Source organism: Nuphar pumila, chromosome 3 (assembly GCF_984573655.1).
Source record: "Nuphar pumila chromosome 3, dmNupPumi1.hap1.1, whole genome shotgun sequence".
Classification (NCBI taxonomy): domain Eukaryota; kingdom Viridiplantae; phylum Streptophyta; class Magnoliopsida; order Nymphaeales; family Nymphaeaceae; genus Nuphar; species Nuphar pumila.
In genome coordinates, this window is record NC_143251.1 from 47461978 (window position 1) to 47486551 (window position 24574).

The 24574-nt window shown below is 36.5% G+C and overlaps 3 protein-coding genes across 3 annotated transcripts; 1 reads left to right on the forward strand and 2 right to left on the reverse strand.

Moving 5' to 3' along the window:
- The first annotated feature begins 4305 nt into the window (after positions 1-4305).
- Positions 4306-8482, forward strand: LOC149842820 (cellulose synthase-like protein D5). Its single transcript, XM_090001597.1, has 3 exons — positions 4306-5201; positions 5733-6537; positions 6633-8482. The coding sequence occupies exons 1-3, from the start codon at positions 4306-4308 to the stop codon at positions 8397-8399; spliced, it is 3468 nt and encodes a 1155-aa protein (XP_089857723.1). The 3' UTR covers positions 8400-8482.
- Positions 8483-12100: 3618 nt separating this feature from the next.
- Positions 12101-12832, reverse strand: LOC149842821 (pentatricopeptide repeat-containing protein At2g18520, mitochondrial-like). Its single transcript, XM_090000738.1, has 3 exons — positions 12673-12832; positions 12284-12552; positions 12101-12130 (listed from the first exon to the last, which is right to left on the reverse strand). The coding sequence occupies exons 1-3, from the start codon at positions 12830-12832 to the stop codon at positions 12101-12103; spliced, it is 459 nt and encodes a 152-aa protein (XP_089856864.1).
- Positions 12833-13609: 777 nt separating this feature from the next.
- LOC149842822 (pentatricopeptide repeat-containing protein At5g28460-like) lies at positions 13610-14107 on the reverse strand. Its single transcript, XM_090000739.1, has one exon. It carries the CDS (start codon positions 14105-14107, stop codon positions 13610-13612), a length of 498 nt encoding a protein of 165 aa, XP_089856865.1.
- Between the last annotated feature and the right edge of the window lie 10467 nt (positions 14108-24574).

Genomic DNA, 24574 nt, shown 5'->3' on the forward strand with positions numbered 1-24574 from the left:
AGTTGCTTTTGCTTAGGGGTTGGTTGTTTCTTTGACCTTTTCTTGCCAACTAATTCTAGTGCACCCTTTATCCTCTGACGACTATGACCAGAGGCAGGGTTTCCTTTTAATACCCTTTTCTAGGTGAATTTGTTCATCATAATCTACAACGTTGACTCCTGATTTGTTGAAGATGATGTTTACGCTTCAGCGTAACTTCTCATGCAGGTCAGAGGAAGCATGATTTTCACCTTCGTTGTTTGCTCTCATTTTCTTAGACTGATCTTCATGAGTTGCAACAGACTTATGGTGAATTAACTGCATGTTTTCAAATAACTTCCTTGATACTTTTCTCATGCATACATAGGCTTCTTCATTTTTCGATGCCAAATCTACAACATGCATAAGTGACTTACATAGTTGTTGGTAAAAGGAGGCTATGCGGTACTTCTCATCAACACCAGATGCACTGACATTATCTGTATTCAGCAGTTCAATCTTTACTTGTCTCGTCCATCTTCGCATTAAAAATGAATCAAGTATTTTTTGTATTTTTTCTTGATTAAGTGCCTTTAATGCATGATGACATAAAATATCTTTGAATTTATATATTTTACACGTACATTCAACTGTTCTGTTGTCAACATTGTACGTAACATGTGCTTCTTGCCTTTTCGGATGCTTTTCGCTCTCCCATACAGTATGGTATTTGTGCATATTCTCGATTTGCATATGTCCTTCTATGTTGTAATTTATGACCTGTATAACCTCCTTAATTCATTCAAATACAGTTAATGTATACAAATTTGCAGGTCGCATCAATATTTTTATGCCCAAAGTTACAAGGCATGTGTTAAAGTATTTCACATCTTGTTCAAGCTGACCGTCTATAAATAATTCATATTGTTCTATGAAGTGAAACATTATTAAACATGAATACAAGGTTTTCTTCAGTGTGACATATATAGATTCAACTCTTTGTGTACTTATTATACATCTACAAAAGTATTGTCTTCTATATTTCAATGCACACTTCTCTTTGTCTGCGTATAGATTTTGTAACCACACACAGTCTTCAAGCTTGTACATCTGAATAATTTTCTCCCAATCAGACATAAAGGTGACCTCGTCTACACTCTCAAATATACTCCTTGTAAACTTTTTATCAAACCCTGTTTTCTGATTAAATATGTGTCCTATGTTCTTTGCTGTATTTTGAAAGATATGCCACAGACATAGGCGATGATGTGCATCTAGCCATACATGAGACACTACAACTGTAATTGTGTGATCACCATCTGTAAGTGCAACTTCAAGTTGCTTTCCATTCATTGCCTATGTAAATACTTTGAATAATCACTCAAAGGTTTTCTTGGTCTAGTCATACAAAAAAATGTCACCTAATATGCAACTCTGTGAGTGATGGTTTACTCTGACAAACTGCGCAAATGGCCATTGTTCATTATTAATCTTCACTGTCGTATAAAAAACAAGCACATCATTAAAGCATTCATAATCTACTCTTGACTTTGAATCTGCCCAAAACATATTCACATCATATCCATCTTAATTCAGTTGCATTGCACTAAAGAAACTGGGGTCATTGCTTAATTTCTTTTATAAGTAATCAACCAAAGAACATATTTCTCCATTCTTCATGTTATCTATCATCTTCCTTCTCAAGTGGTTTATTAGATCCATAGGTGTGAATGACACATTCTCATAACCACCATCTATATGCGTGCATAAATTGTATGTCTTCATTGGTGCAATGTTGACACTGTCAGTTATTTCAGCAATTGTAGCATGCACTTTAGTTACTTTACGATGTGACTTTAACATAGGAGTCATAAATGAAGCTACTAATTCATGGTTATGATCATGATTAAATTATGAACTACATATTTCTCATTCATAAGTCTTCTTAACACTATTCTCGATGGACAACAACATCTTGAATCTGGCTTACTCCTTGTTAGATTTCCACTTGACTTCTTCCAACCTTCCTTAGAACAAACATATGTCTTTATCACCACGACACACTGTGCATTTTTTGACTAAGAATACCTTCTAACACTGAAGCCAAATTTGAAGGCATAATCATTGCAAAATTTGTATGCATCTTCCTTATTATTAAACTGCATTTCTTCTACGGAAACAGAGTCAAGTGTACTGTCATGATCATCTACCTCATTATCGAATTGCATTTCTTTTACTGAAACATTCAAAGTCAAGAGTGAATCCAATGTCTGCACCCTTCTTATCATGTGCATAATTAGTGCACATGTTCACTTCTTCAGGTGCATCATTAGTACAGATGTTCACTTCTCCGTAACTTTCAATGATTGAGATACATCATCTTCACTGCAACCAGATGATAAGCTCACCACTATCATAAGTAAGATATCAATTTATGTTAGCCAAAACATACGTTTACTACGATTTATTCAAGATGCATATAACAACGAATATCGATTAGTTAAGCAAGTCAAAGAAATGATTGAATGCATCATAATATAAAAGCAACATCGATTTATTATTTGCTCATAATATGCATCGAATTGTTATTTATCATGCCAATAAAAGAAACAATTTATCGTATATGTGTGTTGCCGATAGCGATTCACATGACAACGATTTAATTATATCTACGATGCTGTGAAGCGTTTTTAATAAAAATCGCTAAATGATCAGCGATTTGAATACACAAATCGCCACCACAAGCACGCAATAATATAAATTATGCACACACACGTTTTAAAATCATACTACAAATATCTTACAAATTGCTATAGAAAACACATGATATCTTACAAATCGATAATATATTACAAATCGATACGATAATTCAGCATAATAGCTTACAAATCGATATTAACAAACAAAATAATATCTCATAAATCGGTAGTATGTTACTACAACCGCGATTTGCGATACATTGCATATAATGAGTCAATGAACGATACAGGATGGGGTAGAGGCTCTTCCTTGCATCTGTAACCAAGAATTCTTGTCAACAGGTCCCAGCGTCCTACAAATATCTTTAATTTTCCAATCATCGAAAAGCCAACATCTATCAGCAATAACAAAACAACGCCTTAATGGCACTCACGACAACATACGTTCTTCAACAATAGCATGATGACATGAAAACGTACTCATGACGCCTTAATGGCACTTATTGGAATGTTTGTGCGTCATTGATTTTTTTCATACTGCCTAACGAAAACGAAGAAGAAGAAAAGACTGTAAAAAGAGATAGCCAACAAATGCCCCTATGACGCCCACCAATGATCAAACCAGTCGATCAATTTATAGTTATCTCTGTGAGGTAGGAACGAACTCGAAAATGTTTTGTAACATAAGGTAGGAACGAGAAGACGACAATGTGTTGTAACACAAGCTAAAAACCAAGGCGATAACCTGGACTCGCAGGAATATGCAAAGCTATTTATTGGAAGACATTTTCGTCAAACACATATTTATCTTACAGGAGTACATTTCCATCAAACGCATATCTATCTTACGGGAGGACATTTTCATTAAATGCATATCTATCTTTTTTATAGGCTATTTATTTATTTTATATATTATTTTATTATAAAATCATCGTAGGTAACATTGGCATATGAATTATTGCGGGTCCCAAGATATTCAGCTGTACACCCAGAAACACACTAATCTGTCGGGGGAGAACACACAACCCCCTCCCGTTTCGTAGACGTTGGAATTCCATCTGCAGTGAGGAATATCCAAAAAGAGACCCGGCGCGTTGATCCGAAAAGCAGAGAAGGGGGAGGGGTAGTTCAGTAATTAAGTAATTTAAAAGTGCCATAGGTCGTCCCCGCCCCGTGGACGTTTATTTCAAAACTATCCGTTACAAATCCCTATAGAAAAGAGACAGCGGAGAAGGCTACATAAAATAAGTGACCGTTGGCAGAGACTCCTTCCTAGGCGTCGATCACGTAATACGGACGGTGCAGATCATTCGACCGTTTACAAGTTTTGAAAGTTGGTCCAAGAGACGATGCATCCTTCATAATTATCACTGCAAATTCCCCTTTTCAACGGCACCATGGCCTCCTTTTCTTCCTTCTTCTTCTTCCTTTTTTTAGCATTAAAAAATCTACACTTCTGTACCTAACCTCTGCAATTTCAGATTTGTTCTCTCTCTAGAAGATTTTTCATGTGACCCACCTTTCTTTTCATTCTGGTCATTGCTTTATTTTCTTTCTTCTCTTCCTCTCTCTTCATTAGTCTTCTTCAGATTCTCCTTCCTTTGTTTCTCTAGTTTGGTAGACACAGCAAGAGGAAAGAGAAGCAAAAATGGTTAAGATGGCATCCTCCTCTTCTTCCCCTGTGACTATTACGGTCTCATCGACCGCAATCGGTGGCTCCAGATCCATGGGCATAACCAGCCCTGTTCCCAGAACTTTGATATCTAACAACAGCCCCAATTCTCCTCTAATCAGCAGAGGAAAGAGATTGTCCACCGGCTCGAGGTACTGTTTGGAGACGAAGGATGAGACTGAAGTGAGCTCTGAGTTTGTAGCCTACACTGTTCAGATACCTCCGACTCCAGATCACCAGCCCATGTCTGATTCGCAAACCAGCCTCCCGGAAATTGCTGGGAAGACACAGAACAATTTCATATCTGGAACCATGTTCACTGGGGGATTCAACTGCGTGACCAGAGGTCACATGATAGAGACCATGAAAAGCTACCCTGAGAAGCCAGCAGGTTCGATGGCGATGATCTGCGGGATGCCGGGATGCGATGGCAAAGCTCTTCGTGAAGAGGGTAATTTACCATGCCATTGCCGTTTCAGGATCTGCAGAGAGTGCTATTTGGAGCGTATCAGGAATGGCGAGAAGTGCCCTGGATGCAAAGAAGAGTTCAGGGAAGTGGAAGAGGATGTGGAGGACGAATCCTTGTCTGAAGAAGAGGATCAAGCTCTTCCTTTGCCTACAATGAAGGAATCTAAGCTAGAAAAGAGGCTTTCGCTCGTGAAATCATTCAAAGCTCCAAATCATCCGCCAGAATTCGACCATGCTAGATGGCTCTATGAAACCAAGGGAACCTATGGATATGGAAATGCCGTCTGGCCCAAGGAAGGATACGCCGGTGGGACATTCCAAGAGCCGCCTGATTTTGAAGAAAAAAGCAAGCGGCCATTGACGAGAAAAACTGGTGTTTCTACTGCAATTTTGAGTCCATACAGGTAGTCATAAAGTGTTTGCTTCAGAACTATTAGACGCCTGAATTAATTTCCTTCTATTGGGTCATTTGAATTATTTGCTTCTGTTTCTGGGCCTTCAAAAAACATATGCAATTACTGTTCAATTCTGCAATTTGTTAGAGAATTTGTCACTTTTAGAATTGATTGATTCTAATTCATCTGTACATTGTCAACACCATCAAGCTGTTTTGAAGCATCACTTTTGGAGATCCACGTTATGTATTTAAGGAACTTGTTACAGGGCTCTATTTGAACTTGTTACAGGGCTTCTGTTTCTGGGCCTTCAAAAAACATATGCAATTACTGTTCAATTCTGCAATTTGTTAGAGAATTTGTCACTTTTAGAATTGATTGATTCTAATTCATCTGTACATTGTCAACACCATCAAGCTGTTTTGAAGCATCACTTTTGGAGATCCACGTTATGTATTTAAGGAACTTGTTACAGGGCTCTATTTGAACTGGCATGGAAAGAAAATCTCTGATCATTCTGTGGTTTTGATTATTATGCAGATTGTTAATAATGACCCGTTTAGTGGCTCTTGGTTTCTTTCTTGCATGGAGAATTAGACACCCAAATCATGAAGCAATGTGGCTGTGGGGGATGTCCACAGTCTGTGAGCTTTGGTTTGCCATATCATGGCTTCTGGACCAACTTCCTAAGCTCTGTCCTGTAAACAGAGTAACAGACCTCACTGTTCTGAAGGAACGGTTTGAATCTCCGAGCTTTAGAAATCCTAAAGGAAGATCAGATCTTCCTGGAATAGATGTGTTTGTATCTACAGCTGATCCCGAGAAGGAGCCTCCTCTGGTTACTGCAAATACAATATTGTCGATCCTTGCAGTTTATTATCCAGTAGAAAAGCTGGCATGTTATCTTTCAGACGATGGAGGATCACTCTTAACATTTGAAGCTCTTGCTGAAACTGCAAGTTTTGCCAGAATATGGGTTCCGTTCTGCAGGAAGCACAACATTGAACCCCGAAATCCAGAGTCTTATTTTGGACAGAAACGTGATTTCCTGAAGAACAAAGTCAGGCTCGATTTTGTCAAGGAGAGAAGAAGGGTGAAGAGAGAATATGATGAGTTCAAGGTGAGGATCAATTCCTTGCCTGAATCAATCAGAAGAAGATCAGATGCTTACAATACACACGAAGAACTTCGTGCCAAGAAGAAACAGTTTGAAATGGGAGGCAACTCTTCAGAACCCATCAAAGTCGCAAAAGCGACATGGATGGCAGATGGTGCACATTGGCCAGGAACATGGCCATCTGCCGAAAGTGACCACTCTAGGGGAGATCATGCCGGCATAATTCAGGTGAGTTACTTTGTTTCATGCTTAATTTTGATGTATCTTGGTTGTTTTTGTTTTTTAAAACTGCAGCTGAAATTGTTATCTATTTGTTCATACAGGCTATGCTAGCTCCTCCCAACTCAGAACCAGTAATGGGTGCAGAAGCAGACGATTCTAATCCAGTGGATTCGACTGAAGTAGACATCAGATTACCCATGTTGGTTTATGTTTCTCGAGAGAAAAGGCCTGGTTATGACCACAACAAAAAGGCAGGAGCTATGAATGCACTGGTCCGGACGAGTGCTATCATGTCCAATGGCCCCTTCATTCTTAATCTCGACTGTGATCACTATATATACAACTCATTGGCTCTTCGAGAAGGCATGTGCTTCATGCTGGACAGAGGAGGAGACAGGATTTGTTACGTTCAGTTCCCTCAGAGATTTGAGGGGATTGATCCGAACGATAGATATGCGAACCACAACACAGTGTTTTTCGATGTGAGCATGAGAGCGCTTGATGGTCTTCAGGGTCCAGTGTACGTTGGCACCGGGTGTATTTTCAGAAGAATAGCTCTTTATGGATTCAACCCTCCCAGAACTACAGAACATAGAGGGTGTTTTGGAAGAAGAAAGATTAAGCTCTTCTTGAGGAAGCCAAAGACTTCCAAGAATGAGTTGGAACAAATCATCTCTGGTGGCAATGATGATGATGATGGCTATGAAGATCTTGAATCACAGCTTCTCCCCAAGAAGTTTGGCAATTCCACTACTCTTGTTGCTTCAATCCCTCTTGCTGAGTATCAGGGGAGATTGCTTCAAGAGCAGGACGGAGTGAAGCTGGGCAGGCCTGCTGGTGCACTTGCCAAACCAAGAGAGCCACTTGATGCTGCCACTGTTGCTGAAGCCATCAGTGTGATATCCTGCTTCTATGAGGATAAAACAGAGTGGGGCCAAAGGATTGGCTGGATCTATGGATCTGTCACGGAGGATGTTGTGACAGGATACAGAATGCATAACAGAGGTTGGAGATCTGTATATTGTGTCACAAAGAGAGATGCTTTCAGGGGAACTGCACCCATCAATCTTACTGATAGGCTTCACCAGGTTCTTCGATGGGCGACTGGATCCGTGGAGATCTTCTTCTCTCGCAACAATGCACTGTTTGCGAGTAGCAGAATGAAGTTCTTGCAGAGGGTGGCTTACTTCAATGTTGGTATCTATCCATTCACATCGATTTTTCTTCTTGTGTACTGCATCCTGCCTGCAGTTTCTCTGTTCACAGGACAATTCATAGTCCAGGCACTCAGTGTCACCTTTCTTGTCTATCTTCTTCTCATAACTGTTACACTCTGCCTCCTGGCAATTCTTGAGATAAAGTGGTCTGGGATCACCCTTCATGACTGGTGGAGAAATGAGCAGTTCTGGTTGATTGGTGGAACCAGTGCTCACCCTGCTGCAGTCTTGCAAGGTCTGCTTAAGGTGATTGCTGGTGTGGATATATCATTCACACTAACTTCGAAATCTGCAGCAGACGATTGCGAGGATGAATTTGCAGAGCTGTATGTGGTGAAGTGGAGCTTCTTGATGGTTCCTCCTATCACCATCATGATGGTCAACATGATCGCCATAGCCGTGGGTGCAGCACGGACGATGTACAGTGAGTACCCACAGTGGAGTAAGCTTCTTGGTGGTGTGTTCTTCAGTTCATGGGTGCTGTGCCACCTCTACCCATTTGCAAAGGGGTTGATGGGGAGGAGGGGAAGAACACCAACCATAGTCTTTATGTGGTCTGGCTTGATATCCATCATCATTTCCTTGTTGTGGGTGTACATTAGCCCACCCTACACCAATAGGAACCAGTACATGACGTTCCAGTTTCCCTGATCGTCACTTGGTGTGTATTAGCTATCGTCACTTGGTGTGTGTACATTAGTCCACAAGGAACCATATGAAGTTCCAGTTTCCCTGGGCTTTTATCATCATGGTGTGTAGTTTGTTTACTCTCTGCTTGGCGTACTTCTACTTCTCATAGAGAAAAGAACTGTGTTTCTCTCTCACTCCAGTTTTTTTTCTTTCTTTTTCTTTTTCCTGTCTTTTGTGGACCACAAAAGGGACACAAAAAGCTCTGAGATTTAACAAGAAAATCAAAGAAGACAACCAATGCCCATGCACCCACTATAGGTAGGGTAGATATTGCTTCAAGTCAAAACACAAAGGATTGCAGCAAAAAATCCATAATGATGATGACATGCGAAAAAAAGGACATAAATTGTGTGGTGAGAAACTCCACATCCTATGATGCACATGTTCAAACTGAGTTTTATTTTGCAATCTCACAAAAAACAAAAGGGATTTGTGACTAAGAAACATTTTTATGCAATTCTTATGTATGTACACACGGCAACCAGGTAGTTGTAGACACGAGTACCGATATAGATACAACCCTGGTCCTGATCGTGTCGGATCCAACTTTGACCCACCCCATTTTATTTTTTTTGAAAAATTATGGCACTGGATGACGAAAATGACATGTTTTCTAAAATGCTTTCAAAATTGTAAAATTCATCTACTCTTCAAAATCGCAAATACTGTTATTTTTATAACCTTTTTAGCCTTCACACTTATCGCTTTTGATGCAAATTTTCTTCATATGTGATTTTTTTTGCCTCCATCTGAAACTCTAACCTCACAAATACATGAGTTACCACACATTAAAAAATTATCAAATTCACATAAAATAAGTGCAAACGAATTTTCTTTTAAACCGGAACCAACAAACATCACAAATACTTAAGTTACTTCACATAAAAAATTCTTAAATTTGCATAAAAATCTATGATTTTTTTTAACTTGAACTGACAAACATCACAAATACTTAAGTTACTTCACATAAAAAATTCTTAAATTTGCATAAAAATCTATGATTTTTTTTTAAACTTGAACTGACAAACATCACAAATACTTTAGTTACTTCATATAAAAAATATAATGTAACCTATGTCACATGGGTGCGGGTGCGGGGATTCGGCACTTCCAAAAACCCGGGTGCGGGGGTGCGGCAGGGGCAAAAATGTAATATATATCATGTATAGTGTATATGTATGAATGTATGGTAGCTGTTAAGGTCTATGACATTTATGCCCAACTTACTTTTTACTATTTTTTTTATCTTATATGGTTGTCCCCAAAGATGAAAGTGATGAGTTGTGGAGCCTGATTTATTGTTTTTGCCCTTGCAGGAAGGGGGGGTCCGGGGGCTCCCCCCGACGCGGGGCCGCCCCTGGCGGGGGGTTATAGGGGGGCAGCGCCCCCCCCCCCCCCAAAGATTTTTTTTTTAAATTCCGCAACCCATTTCATAGGGCAATTTTTTTTAAAAAAAAATCCAAAAAAATGAACAAAAATGACCCTGGGTGCGGTCAATGCACCCAGGGTCGGGTTGACCGCACCCACACCCGCACCTGTGTCGAGTCGCGTCGACGCGGGTGTGGCACCCTGCTAGCCGAATCCCTGTGACATAGAATGTAACACAAAAAATCTATGATTTTTTTTTAACTTTAATAGACAAGCATCACAAATAATTGAATTACCTCATATAAAAAATATAATACCATCGCATAATAAATCTGATTTTTTTTTGAGTTACCTGGTTCGGATCGTATCGGATCCAACTTTGACCCAACCCAATTTTTTTTTTTGAAAAATGACCGTACTGGATGACGAAAATGACATGTTTTCTAAAATGCCTTCAAAATTGTAAAATCCATCTGCTGTTCAAAATCGCATATACTGTTATTTTTATAACCTTTTTAGCCTTCACACTTATCACTTTTGGTGCAAATTTTCTTCATATGTGATTTTTTTTCGTCTCCATCAGAAACTCCAACCTCACAAATACATGAGTTACCATACATTAAAAATTTATCAAATTTACATAAAATAAGTGCAGGCGAATTTTCTTTTAAACCAGAACCAACAAACATCACAAATACGTAAGTTACTTCACATAAAAAATTCTTAAATTTGCATAAAAATTTATGATTTTTTTTAACTTGAACCAACAAACATCACAAATACTTGAGTTACTTTATATAAAAAATATAATGTAACACAAAAAACTCTAATTTTTTTTTAACTTTAACAGACAAACATCACAAATAAGTGAATTACTTCGCATAAAAAATATAATGCCATCGCATAAAAAATCTGATTTTTTTTTTAGTTACCTGATCCGGATCGTATCGGATCCAACTTTAACCCAACCCAATTTTTTTTTTGAAAAATGACCGTACTGGATGACGAAAATGACATGTTTTTTAAAATGCCTTCAAAATTGTAAAATCCATCTGCTGTTCAAAATCGCAAATATTGTTATTTTTATAACCTTTTTAGCCTTCGCACTTATCGCTTTCAGTGCAAATTTTCTTCATATGTGATTTTTTTTCGTCTCCATCAGAAACTCCAACCTCACAAATACATGAGTTACCACACATTAAAAATGTATCAAATTCACATAAAATAAGTGCAGGCGCATTTTATTTTAAATTGAAACCAATAAACATCACAAATACTTGAGTTACTTCACATAAAAAATTCTTAAATTTGCATAAAAAACTGTATTTTTTTTTAACTTGAACCGACAAACATCACAAATACTTGAGTTACTTCATATAAAAAAATAGTGTAACACAAAAATCTATTATTTTTTTAACTCTAACAGACAAACATCACAAATAATTGAGTTACCTCGCATAAAAAATATAATATCGCATAAAAAATCTGATTTTTTTTTAGTTACCTCACATAAAAAATTTAATAATGTCGCATAAAAAATCTACAATTTTTTTTTAACTCAAACTGACAAACCTCACATAAAATTATTCATCTTCTTCGTCTTCTTCTTCTTAACGTAGGTTTTACTAGTTTGTGCCCTAAAGTTTCGGTAGAATGATTTTAAGCCCACATACACGCACACATTGTGCAGTTCTCCACAGTCCAGTAGTATGTGAAGCATCCCACAACCCATGACATGTGACCATGGTTCAACCCATGTAGAAAGCTAAACCTCAAAAATGAGATTTTTCAATTTTCTATCATCATTGCATAACCATTTTACAGATTATTGGACAAGTGCCAGAAGAGGACCAATGCAAAAAACTACCAGCGATGCTAACACTGACAAAACAAATAGGAACAACTGCAGCTGAGATCATCCAACATATAAGCACCTTGCATGATGCATAAGGAGCAAGATCATAGACATCTGACAAATACATTGATAGAAGAAACAATGGAGCACCCTCACAGAATTCTTCTGGACATAATTTGAGTACCAGATGTCACTACAACAAAAGCACATCATACTAGCTGTATGCAAGTTCATGTACAATTTCCCGATTCCTCGAAACCCACATACACCTTCTCATTGTGTTTCTTTGAAAAGATACTGCCTATAAATTATGCTTTGCTTGGACAGCCAAAAAAATTTAATTCAACTTTTTTTTTAGGTTCATTTAGTTGGGATGGATCTTCACAGTAACAGACCAGCTTCAAACACCCACTATTTTCCTGCAACTGTATATTATCCTTTACCACCATTTCCTGATGGTTTTATGGTACTGAAAGAACAATGCAACATCAGTAAAAAGCACTTACAGAGGTTGATCTCTAGCTCCAATGACAAAACTTAAGGTTAGTCATGTTGACAAGGTTGTGAAAGTGGTTTCTACTGAAATCTGAAAATACCATAGAACATTTAACAACTAACAAACTGAGACTGCATTAACATTTACATTCCCCTCGAAAAAGACTCTTAGCTTGGAGAGATCACCAGCATCAGAAAACCAATTGGCGAGGACCTCAGCAGTCATATTATCAGGACTGCATCCATGTTCTTTTATCTGATCCATCAGCTCATATGCTTCATCATATAAATCCCTTCTCGAAAGGCCTCTCAACATGGCATTGTATGTAGCAGTGCTTGGAAGCACCCCTTTCACACGCATATCTTTCATGAGACAAAGAGCATCATCGACTCTATCTTCCAGACACAAAGAATCAATCAAAATATTATAGATCACAGTGTTTGGTGAAAGACCCTTCTGGGCCATGCTGCTAAAGAGGTTCATAGCTTAATCAAGATTGACAGTTTTATAGTAACCATGGATGAGAGTGCCATAAGTAACCACATATGCCTTAAAACCATTAGCAATCATTTTTTCCATCAGTTCATGTGCAGTGGAGAAATCACCATCCCTGCATGCAGCTGCAATAAGCGTGTTATATGTAACCGTATCAGGTTTCAAACTCGCTTTTTCCATTTCCGTGAGCATTTCGTGGGCCTTTTCAAATTCCTTTTTACTGCAAAATCCATTGATCAAAATATTATAGCAGACATTATCAGGGGCAAAACCATCCTTTTGCATCAAATGCAGGTAAGACTATGCTTCATCCAAGCTTTGAGCATAGCTCAAACCAGAAATCAAAGTGAAATATACGACTGAATCAAGCGGTATGCCCCTATGCTTCATCTCTTCGAACAGACTCAGAGCCTTGTTCATGTTGTTTACTTGACAGAATCCATTGATCAAACAACTGTAAGTCACAACATTGCCTTTCAGACACTCTGCTTCCATGCCACGGAAAAATTCAAGTGCGGTGCTTATTTTACAATGCCTACACATGCCATCTATGATACAGTTCATTGTAATTATATTTGGTCGAACCATGTGATTAACCATGCGGGTGAACAAGTCACGAGCACCATCAATCTCTCTAGCCTTGCAGAGACCATCTATCAAGCAGTTATAAGTCACGACATTCGGCGAGCAACCAAATTCTTTCATCCTTCCAACCAATGACAAACCTTCTCCATGCCTGCCCACCTTGCAAAGGCCATCAACCAGGGTGTTGAACATAATAACATCAGGTTCGCACCCGAAAGCCTCTCCCATTTTCTCAAATACGTGCAACGCCTCATCAACCCGATGCGATTTGCAGAGGTTATTGATAAGGGTACTAAACGTTATGACATTAGGTGCAACTCCCACCTTCTTCATCTCACTAAGCAGCACATTCATCCTTGAAAAATTGCAGTCTCAACCTAAACCGACCAAGAGGGCGTTAAAAGAGGCTACTTTTACCCTACCCCCCATATCCATAACAGCATGAAGTGCACTCCAAGCCTTCTCTCTCTCACCAAATTTGCATAACTTACTAATCAATTGAGTCAAATGAACAACATTAGGAAACACCCCATGACTACCCATCTTAACAACCAGATCAAAAGCATCAGAAAGCCTTCCCTTCTTCAATAAACCGGAGAAAATGATCGAAAATGTAACGCGATTAGGAGCGCAATTTACGACCATTTCATCAATCAATTCCATGGCTCTATCGAAACGATCACAGTTAACCAAAACCTCCAAGAGATTGTTATGAAGAAAGGGTTTCCTGATAGGGATTTTCGACTTCTTTACCTCTTCCAAGACTCCGATCACTCTCTCGATCGAATTGGTTCTTCCGAAGTACTTGATCAGCAGAGCGGCAGAATCCAACGTCAGAGGAGAGCCGTCCTCATCAAATTTCTGGATCATATCTTCCATTCATGGTCGGGAATCGACGGGGTCGCCAAGTGCGACCTTGAACATGGAGAAGAAGGCAAAGGGGGCATGAATACGAGAGATTGGGCAAGTGGGTGCTCGATATTTCGCCCACTCGTAGAATCTCAGAGCCTTTCTGCTATCCCTAATTCTCTCTATGAGCAGTAGGAGTTGGGATGGGGCGAAAGAGGGGAGGCAGGTGCTCAGCTCGTTCTCAACCTCTGTGCTCCACTCGTTTCTGCGAAGGAGGTCCCCTATGAGCTCTATTGGAGAAGAACAAATTCCAGTAGAATGATGGGAGATGCTCCTCTTTCTGAGCAGGAGCAGAGTAAAGGAGGGAAGGGGCGACAACGACTGATTCCTCATCGGGCATTGCCGGAAAAGGACTCGGTATATATATATATATATATATATATATATATATATATATATATATATAGAGAGAGAGAGAGAGAGAGAGAGAGAGAGAGAGAGAGAGAGGTTAGGGTAGTGCTGTTAAAGGGTCCTGTTTGTTTTAGGGGAAGGTGCTTTGTGTCCCCCCCCCCCGCCCCCAAGACTAGGTGATTTGCAACAGTGCATGTTCAGGGTTTCGAATGAGCGCCACATATATAACCATGTGGGGCTCGTATTCATGTGTGTGTCAGCATCACTTAGCATCGAAGTTCGGTGTAATTACAAAAACTTAAGTATCCTTTCCCGTCATTCTCGCCATGAAACACCGGTCCGAGAAAATAACAAAAATATCCTCCATCCAGAAAAGAGAGGATGATCTTAACTCTTTAAAAAGTCTAAACGTTTTATTTTTGCCCTAAGCAGTAAATTCCTATGCTACCAACAGATCACCCTTTGACGACACACCATCTGTTGTAACAGAAGCTCCCTTTGATGATGCACCATTTACCGTCGTTTGCTGCCATCGAAGCACCCTTTGTCGTCGTCTGTTGTCGCCGGAACACCCTTTGTTGTCGTTTCTGCCTTATTTTTTAGCTTGTGTTATAACACATTGCCGCCTTCTCGTTCTTGCCTTGTGTTACAAAACATTCACGGGTTTGTTCCTTCCTCATGGAGATAACTATAAATCGATCGACTGGTTCGATCATTGGTGGGCATCATAGGGGCATTTGTGAATCATCTCTTTTTACAGTCTTCTCTTATTCATTTTTATTAGGCAGTATGGAAAAAAACAATGACACATAAACATTCCAACAAGTGCCATTAAGGCGTTGTGAGTACCTTTTCATGTCATCATGCTATTGTTGAAGAACGTATGTCATCATGAGTGCCATTAAGGCATTTTGTTATTGCAGGTGAATATTGTATTTTCGACGGTTGGAAAATTAAAGATATTTATAGGACGCTGAGACTTATTGACAAGAATGCTTGATTACAGATGTGAGGAAGGGCCTCTACCCCATCTGGTATCATTCATTCACTCAGTATATACAATGTATCACAAATCGCGGTTGTAGTAATATACTATCGATTTGTGAGATATTGTTTTGTTTGTTAATATCAATTTGTAAGCTATTATGCTGAATTTTCGTATCGATTTGTAATATATTATGCGGTATGTATATCGATTTGTAAGCTATTATGCTGAATTATCGTATCAATTTGTAATATATTATGCGATATGTATATATCGATTTGTAAGATATTATGTGTTTTCTAGTATCAATTTGTAAGATAATTGTAGTATGATTTTAAAACATGTGCATGCAGAAATACATTGTTGCGCGCTTACGGTGGTGACTTGTGTATTCAAATCGCTGCTCATTTAGCAATTTTTATTGAAATCGCTTCATAGCGTCATAGATATAATTAAATCGTTATCACGTGAATTGCTATTATCAACACACATATATGATAAATTGTTTTTTTTATTGGCATGGTAAATAACAACTTGATGCATAGTATAAGCAAATAACAAATCGATGTTGCTTTTATATTGTGATTCATTCAATTGTTTCTTTGACTTGCTCAACTAATCGGTATTCATTGTTATATGCATCTTGAGTAAATCGTAGTAAACGTATGCACTAGCTAACATAAATTGATATCTTGCTTATGACAGTGGTGAGCTTATCATCTGGTTGCAGTGAAGATGATGTATATCAATCATTGAAAAGTTATGGAGAAGTGAATATCTGTACTAATGACGCACCTGAAGAAGTGAACATGTGCACTAATGATACAAATGATAAGAAGGGTGCAAGCATTGGATTCACTCTTGACTTGAATGTTCTAGCAGAAGAAACGTAATTCGATAATGAGGTAGACGATTATGACTGTACACTTGATAAAGGTACAGGCACTGGAAATGTATGTGATAGTACACTTGACTCTATTCTCGTAAAAGAAATGCAGTTTAATAACGAGAAAGCTGCATATAAATTTTATAATGATTATGCCTTAAAACTTGACTTCAATGTTAGAAGGTATTCTTGGTTAAAAAATGCACAGGGTGTTGTGGTGAGAAAGACATGTTTATTCTAAAGAAGGTTGAAAGAAGTCAAGTGAAAACCTAACAGATTCAAGATGTGCAACAAAAATGGTGTTAAGAAGACTTTTGAATGATAAATCTGTAGTCTGTACTTTAATCAATGATCATAACCATAAATTAGCAGCTTCATTTATGACTCCTATGTTAAGGCCACATTGTAAAATAATTGAAGTGCATGTTGTAATTGTTGAACTAGCTGATAGCGTCGGCATTACACCAAGGAAGACATACAATTTATGCACGCACATAGGTTGTCGCGAGAATGTGGCATTCACACCTATGGATCTAAAAAACCACTTGAAAAGAAAAGAGACAAATAACTTGAAAAATGGAGGAATATGTTGTTTGGTTGATTACTTACTGAAGAAATCAAGCAATGACCCTAGTTTCTTTAGTACAATGCAACTGGATGAAGATAGATATGCTGTGAATATGTTTTGGGCAGATTCAAAGTCAAGAGTAGATTATGAATGCTTCAATGATATGTATGTTTTTTATACGACAGTGAAGATTAATACTGAATAGTGGTCATTTGTGCAGTTTGTTGGAGTGAACCATCACTCACAGAGTTGCATATTAGGCAACACTTTTTTGTATGACCAGACCAAGGAAAGCTTTGAGTGGTTGTTCAGAGTATTTACACAGGAAATGAATGGGAAGTACCCTGAAGTTGTACTTACAGATGATGAACACACAATTGTGGCTGTAGTGTCTCATGTATGGCCAGATGCACATCATCACCTATGTTTGTGGCATATCTTTCATAATGCAGTAAAGAACATAGGACACATATTTAATCAGAAAACAAGGTTTGATAAAAAGTTTATAAGGTGTATACTTGAGAGCGTAAATGAGGTCACCTTTATGTTTGATTGAGAGAAAATTATTCAAATGTAAGACCTTGAAGACTGTATATGGTTACAAAATTTATATGCAGACAAAGAAAAGTGAGCATTGGCATATGGAAGACAATATTTTTGTGCAGGTATGATAAGCACACAAAGAGCTAAATCTATACATGCCACACTCAAGAAAACCTTGTATTCATGTTTAACAATGTTTCGCTTCATGGAAAAATATGAATTATTTATAGATGAACTTAGACAGAATGAGCTTGAACAAGATATGAAATGCTTCAATACACACCCTGTAACTTTGGGCATAAAAATATTGATGCGACCTGCAGATCTGTATACACTAACTGTATTTGAATGGATTAAGAAAGAGGTTATACATGTAATGAATTGCAACATAGAATGACGTATGCAAACCGAGAATATGCATAAATACCATATTGTATGGGAGGGCGAAGAGCATCTGAAAAGGCAAGCACATGTTACGTATAATGTTGACAACAAAACAATTGAATGTACGTGCAAAATATATGAAATCAAAGGTATTTTATGTCATCATGCATTAAAGGCACTTAATCAAGAGAAGATACAAGAAATACCTGAATCCTATTTAATGCGAAGATGGATGAGACAAGCAAAGATTGAACTCCTGGATACAAATAATGTCAGTCCATCTGGTGTTAATGAGAAGTGCCACATAGCCTTCTATTACCAACAACTATATATGTCACTTATGCATGTAGCAGATTTGACATCAAAAAATGAAGAAGCCTATGTATGCATGAGAAAAGTGTCAAGGGAGTTACTTGAAAATATATATTTAATTCACTATCAGTCTGTTGCAGCTCATGAAGACCAGTCCAAGAAAATAGAAGCGAACAATGAAGATAAAAATCATGCTTTTCTTGACCCACATGAGAAGTTGTGCCGAAGCGTAAACATCATCTTCAACAAGTTAGGAGTCAACGTTATAGATTATGATGAAAAACATCCACCTAGCGAAGGGTATCAAAGAAAACCTGCATTTAATCACAATCGTCGCAGAACAAAGGGTTCAGTAGAATTAGTTGGCAAGAAAAGGTTTAAGAAACAACTAACCCTTAAGCAAAAGCAACCAATCCCTTCACATGAACAGGTATATAATACATTATATTGCTTCTCATGTAAATTGCATTACGTGCAGCTTATCAATATCTAACTTATGTAATTTCCAACATGCAACAATACCCTACAGACATGCACTACAACGTTGGAACCTTCAATCCAACCGACCAATTTGAGTAGAACGATGACATCCGTTTTATAAGTCTTTTGGTATGTAATCAATGTTGGGAGGATGTTTGCATTTCTTGTAAAACTTAATATAGTATCTTATATTGTTTTGTTTCATGACAGACTCAGTTCAATTCAAAAGTGAGCAATAAAACATAAGAATCACGTGTAAATTCTTCAGCTACATAATTATATTTGATTGTATTAACATGTTCGATTATTGTAATATGTATCTTTTATATGTATAAATCATTATCTCATCTAGCTTACAGAGCTGCAATTTTGATATCATTGGTGAATTGCCATTGTTCAATGCTTATACCATTAGTAAAAATCATTGTCTCATGTAGCCTTCACATGTACAAATTTTTGTAAATATAAAACATTTTTTTTCTTTTAGTACGATTTTTATTTATCAATGATAAACGTGTGATGACGATTTATAATAACGAATTCTTACTAATATAGCATTTACTGACTTCCCTCATTTGGTAAATCGCTAGTATAAAATTGCTAACGCTGACACGTTTGTGATTGTAAACAATGCCGATGAGTTACATTTACTACATGTGCATGATCGCTTGTAAATAGTTGTAGCTTAATTTTTATACCATTAGTAAATCACCATTAGGGTGATTTATTTGGTAGATAAATTGTGGTATCATGTAGTGTCCTATCGTGATTTATGCAATGACATCTATGTCGGCCAAAACTGGATGAAAATCATATTGTACATTATTACAAATCACGGTAAAAGTTTAAGTATAAATCATTGTCTCATCTAGCCTTCATATATACAAATTGTTGTCTCATATAGCCTTCACATATACAAATTGTTGTAGATACATAACACTTTTTTCCTTTCAATGTGATTTTTATTTATGAATGTTAAACGTGTGATGACGATTTACAATAACGAGTTCTTACTAATATAGCATTTACTGACTTCCCCCATTTGGTAAATCACTAGTATAAAATCGTTGACGCTAACATGCTTGTGGTTATAAACCACACCGATGAATTACATTTACTACCTGTGCATGATCACTTTTAAATTGTTGTAGCTTAATTTTTATACCATTAGTAAATCGTCTTTAGGGCAATTTATTTGATAGATAAATTATGGTACCATGTAATATCCTATCGCGACTTACGCAATGACATCTATGTCGGCCAAAACTGGATGAAAATTACACTGTACATTATTACAAATTATGATAAAAGTTTAAGTATAAATTGTTGTCTCATCTAGCCTTCACATATACACATCATTGTACATATACTGTATTTGAATCATTATGCAAAAAGTTTTGTAAATAAACTATATTAAAAGTAAAAATCGATACGTAATATCGTGATTTACTCTTATCGGTTTGCAACTGTTATGTAAACACCCCAAATTTTTACCCTCATCCAGTGTTTATATATTTCATGTGTCATTGCATATCATTGCATGCATTCGACATACCATTTCATTGCATTGCATAACATTGCATATCATTACATCTCATTTTCGAGATCCAACACTTCTGTTTTCAAAATATTTAATCCAGATTCAGGTTTTAAAACTTTTCTTTCAAAAACAATTTTAAAACCTGGGTTTTTAATCAACATTCTGTCATTTGCCAACCCCCAGGACCTTATATTTTGAAATGTTTTCTTAGAAAACAATCTGGATTCGTTTTAAACTCAATTTTCAATTGATTTCAATTCTCATATGAGACCCATTTAGGTGGTGCCGCTTCTGGATTCCTTCATTTATCAAATTTCTCAAAAATTTCAGAGTCCTAGTTGGATCAGGACTCTACCTTTTATCTTTTTATCTTTTTAAAACATTTTCAAAACTCTATTTTGATTTTAAACCGGTTAGGATCATATCCCTTGTCCATTTCCTCCATTTTAGCCAAAATCTTAGAGTCCTAGTTGGACCGGGACTCTTGTTCCAGAGTCCTAGTTGGATCAGAACTCTACTTTTTACTACTTTTTCTACCTGTTTTGGAGAAAACCTTTCAAAATCTTCCGTTTTGGCCAAAATCCCAGAGTTCTAGGTGGATTAGGACTCTTCTTCAAGAATCCTAGTTGGATTAGGACTCTTCTTCAGAGTTTTAGTCAGGACTAGAACTCTGTCTTTTGTCACTATTTTTACCTGTTTTTAACCAAATCTTTCAAAATGAGTCAAAACTCAGAGTTTCAGTCAAAACAGGACTCTGTTCAGAGAGTCCTAGTTGGATCAGGACTCTGATTCTGATTTCAATTTTGAGAGAATCTTTCAAAAATCTTTCCATTTATCAAAACTATTACACTTTTATCAAAGAATTTCAAAATTGTGGGATTTTATTCCAGAGTCCTGATAGAATCAAGACTCTGCCCCAGAGTCCTGATCAGGACTATGTCCAAAATTGGTTTTCATACTTCATTTTCACTAGTTTTCAAAAGCTTTGCTTAAAATTCATCATTTGCTTACCGGAAAAACCAAAATTCTTAGAGTTCTGATTGAATCAGGACTCTTTCTCAGAGTTCTAATTAGATCAGGACTCTGAACCAAAACTTCAATTTTATACTATTTTCAAAATTCTCTTATTTGTTTTCTTAGAAAATCCAAAAATCTGAGAGTCCTAGTTCAATTAGGACTCTGTCCTTAAAGTCTTAGTTGAATCAAAACTCTGGTTTATTTCAATATTTGTTATTGTTTTCACTGCTTTCACAAGTTCTTTCATCTGTTTTCAGAAAAATACCAAAAAAAATCTAGAGTTTTAGTCCGATCAGGACTCTGTCCCGGAGTCCTAATCCAGTCAGAAGTCTATTTTAAAGTTCGTTTTTACTTCCATTTTCATTTATTTCCATTTGTTTTCAAAAATTATGTCATTTTGTAGAGTTCGGTTAATCCAGGACTCTATTTCAGAGTTCTGATTGAGTAAGGAGTCTAACCCTGACTGTATTTTCTGACTCGTTTCACCATTTCTGATAAAATCTTTTCAAAAACTCCTTCATTTGTCTTTTAAAATCCAAAATCTCAGAGTTCTAAAATTTCAGGACTCTAGCCCGGAGTTCCAGTTTATTTGAGACTCTATTTTCAAAGATTCTGAATTTTAATTATTGATTTTAACCCCTTTTCAAAGTTATTTTCAGTGTTTATTTTAAAATTTTCAAAACTTGATGTGGGCCCACTCAGTTGACGCCACATCCAGAGGAGTTCTGACCCAGTTGGAATTCTATACCATTTCTAAACTTTTAATTTCAAGATTACTTTTGAAGATCTTTTGAAAATTCTCTCAATTTCAAGCTTTAAAATCGTTTTTGAAAATTCAAGTAGGGCCCACTCAAGGTGGTGCCGCATTTGTAAAAGTCAGGGTTAGACTAGGATTAGTCAATGTCCTACCTAGGTTAGATGTCTAGGTGAGTCAAAATTTAATTTTAAAAACCCCTATCTTCACTCTAGTTTCTAACTTTGATTTTAAAGTTTTAAAAAATTAGGTTTTTGAAAAACCCGAATGGCGCCACATTTGGGGTCTTTAGGTCAATTAGAGGTCTAATTAGCAGTCTTAGGTTAGTTATGGGCTTAATTAGGAAGGTCAAGAGTCAAATTTAATTAGGAAAAATCGCCCCCTACTAATTGTTAGAGATAGGTTTTTAAAAGGGACAAAATTGAAATTAATTAGCCTTTTTTTTAACCTAATTTTTTTCTATTTAAAGAGGCTAGAGGGGAGGTCGACCCCTAAGGCTTTCTCAACAGTTTCTTGGACCTTCTCTCTCCTCCTATCTGCTCCCTCCATTGCTGCACCATCCAAGGTAGGATTCCTTAGTATTTTTTGATAGTTTTTATTATTTTTTTATGATTTTTCAATAGATTTCACCATGGGAGCCTCCCTTTTCATGGTTTAAACCATGGAATCACCATCAAGAACCTCAAGTTCAATCCAATAAGATGATCTAAACCTATTCCATGCTGTTTTCCAGGATTCTAATCCGTTAGAATCGATGAAAGGTATGTTTTCTACGTTCTTAACCAAAGAAACGTGAGATTTACCCGTTAAATGGGTTAAATCCATGATTTCAAAGGTGAAAGCAATTCCAGCCATGGATTCACTGTGTTTTATTTATTTTTTTTACATATTAATGTTTATTACATGTATTCCAGCATAGAAATTAATTTAGTTTTATTGTTTAAGTATTTTTTATTGTTCTCATTGATTAAAGCATGTTTTATTGAGTTTTATTAAATTTCTGTGTGTTTTAAGCTTAGATAAAAAAAGAGCATGTTAGTTCGTATTGAAATACTCACTGTAAATTTCTGATTTTTTTATATGTGATACACGGATATGTCAGTGAACTACTATAAAAAAATCAGATGTTTTGGAATTCGGGAACCCTATCAGAATTAAACCGTAATTTTAAATCATTTAGAATCGTTGTTGAAATTCATAGGTAACTTGCAGTTGTGTTATTTCTCTCATCCAATATCTGATTCAAGATTCGTAAAGTGCAGTAACTTCATGTTGATGTGAGCTATTTACTATGAAGTTTTGATAATTTTTTGCCTCTGTTTGGTATTTTTCCTCTGTCAGAGAATCAGATTTAAAATTTAAAACTCGTTAGAATTTACCAAAACCCTAATCAGACTTGTAATGATCATAAATCTCAAACCGTAGATTCGATTGATGATCTGTAAAAAAAAAAGTTCATTATTTTTGTGTCTACTATTCACTGTTGAAATTTCAAAATTTTTTGATGAAGTTTGCTATTTGTTTCTGTATTTTCAACCTGAAGTATCTGTTTTAACCAATGTTAGATTCATTATATTTAATTATAGTTTGCCGGAAGGGTTTCTCCCTCATAAGAGATGGTTTTTCCGATCTGTAAAATGAGAATTTTTTTTTCTGTCTAGTTTACCTCTGTAAAATTTCAGAAATTTTCATGGTGATTTGACTCCTGATTCGGGTCTAACATTGAAACTGGTCTGTGACCAAGGGTAAAAATAGCTTATTTTAGGGTTTTAATGCAATTTTCGAATTAGAATAATGTTAAAAATATAATTTTATGATTCCAATATAGTTTTAGGTTTATAACAAGTGCAGGTGCCAATTTTTATGAATTTTGAAATCCATTTGATGCTTGAATGGATCAAATTGCAAAACAGGATCCAGAAACATTGCCAAAATTGTGATTTTTGTGATATTTTTGGATTTTCGTGTATAAGTTCATGTTTTTAGGGTCTGTTCATGTTTAGAATCATATTAGGATGCTTCATGATTAATTTTGTGCTTATTTGACTATATTTGAACCCTAAACCCAAAGTTTTTACCAAAATTTATTTCAGAAAACTCTGATTTCAAGGCCATAGTCTTGATATCAGGGGCATTTTGGTCATTGGCCTCAATTTAGAAATTCTAAACCCTAGTTTTCATATTTTTAATCATGTCCTATCCTTTTTGGTTTAGTTCATCCTCATTTGAATTTTAAAACTTGCATTTTACAAAATATCTTTCTGAAAACCTTGGTTTCAAGGCCATAGTCTTGCTATCAGGAGTATTTTGGTCATTTTGACCCCAATTTCGAAATTTCAAATATCATTTTCATATTGCTTCAATTTTATTTCATATTTCATTAAGTTTATATCAGGGAATCATGGAAAAAGGCTTATATCTAGCAAAATCCAGTAATTTCCAGATATTGCTGGATAAACCTAGAAAAGTCAACATATCTTCACTAATCTATTTTTCTAGTTTTTCAGGAACATTGAAGACTTTATTTTCCCGTATTTAAATTCAATTAGTGATGTAAATTGTAATTAAATTTAGAATAAGAATTTCAATTCCTGCATAGATTAGGATT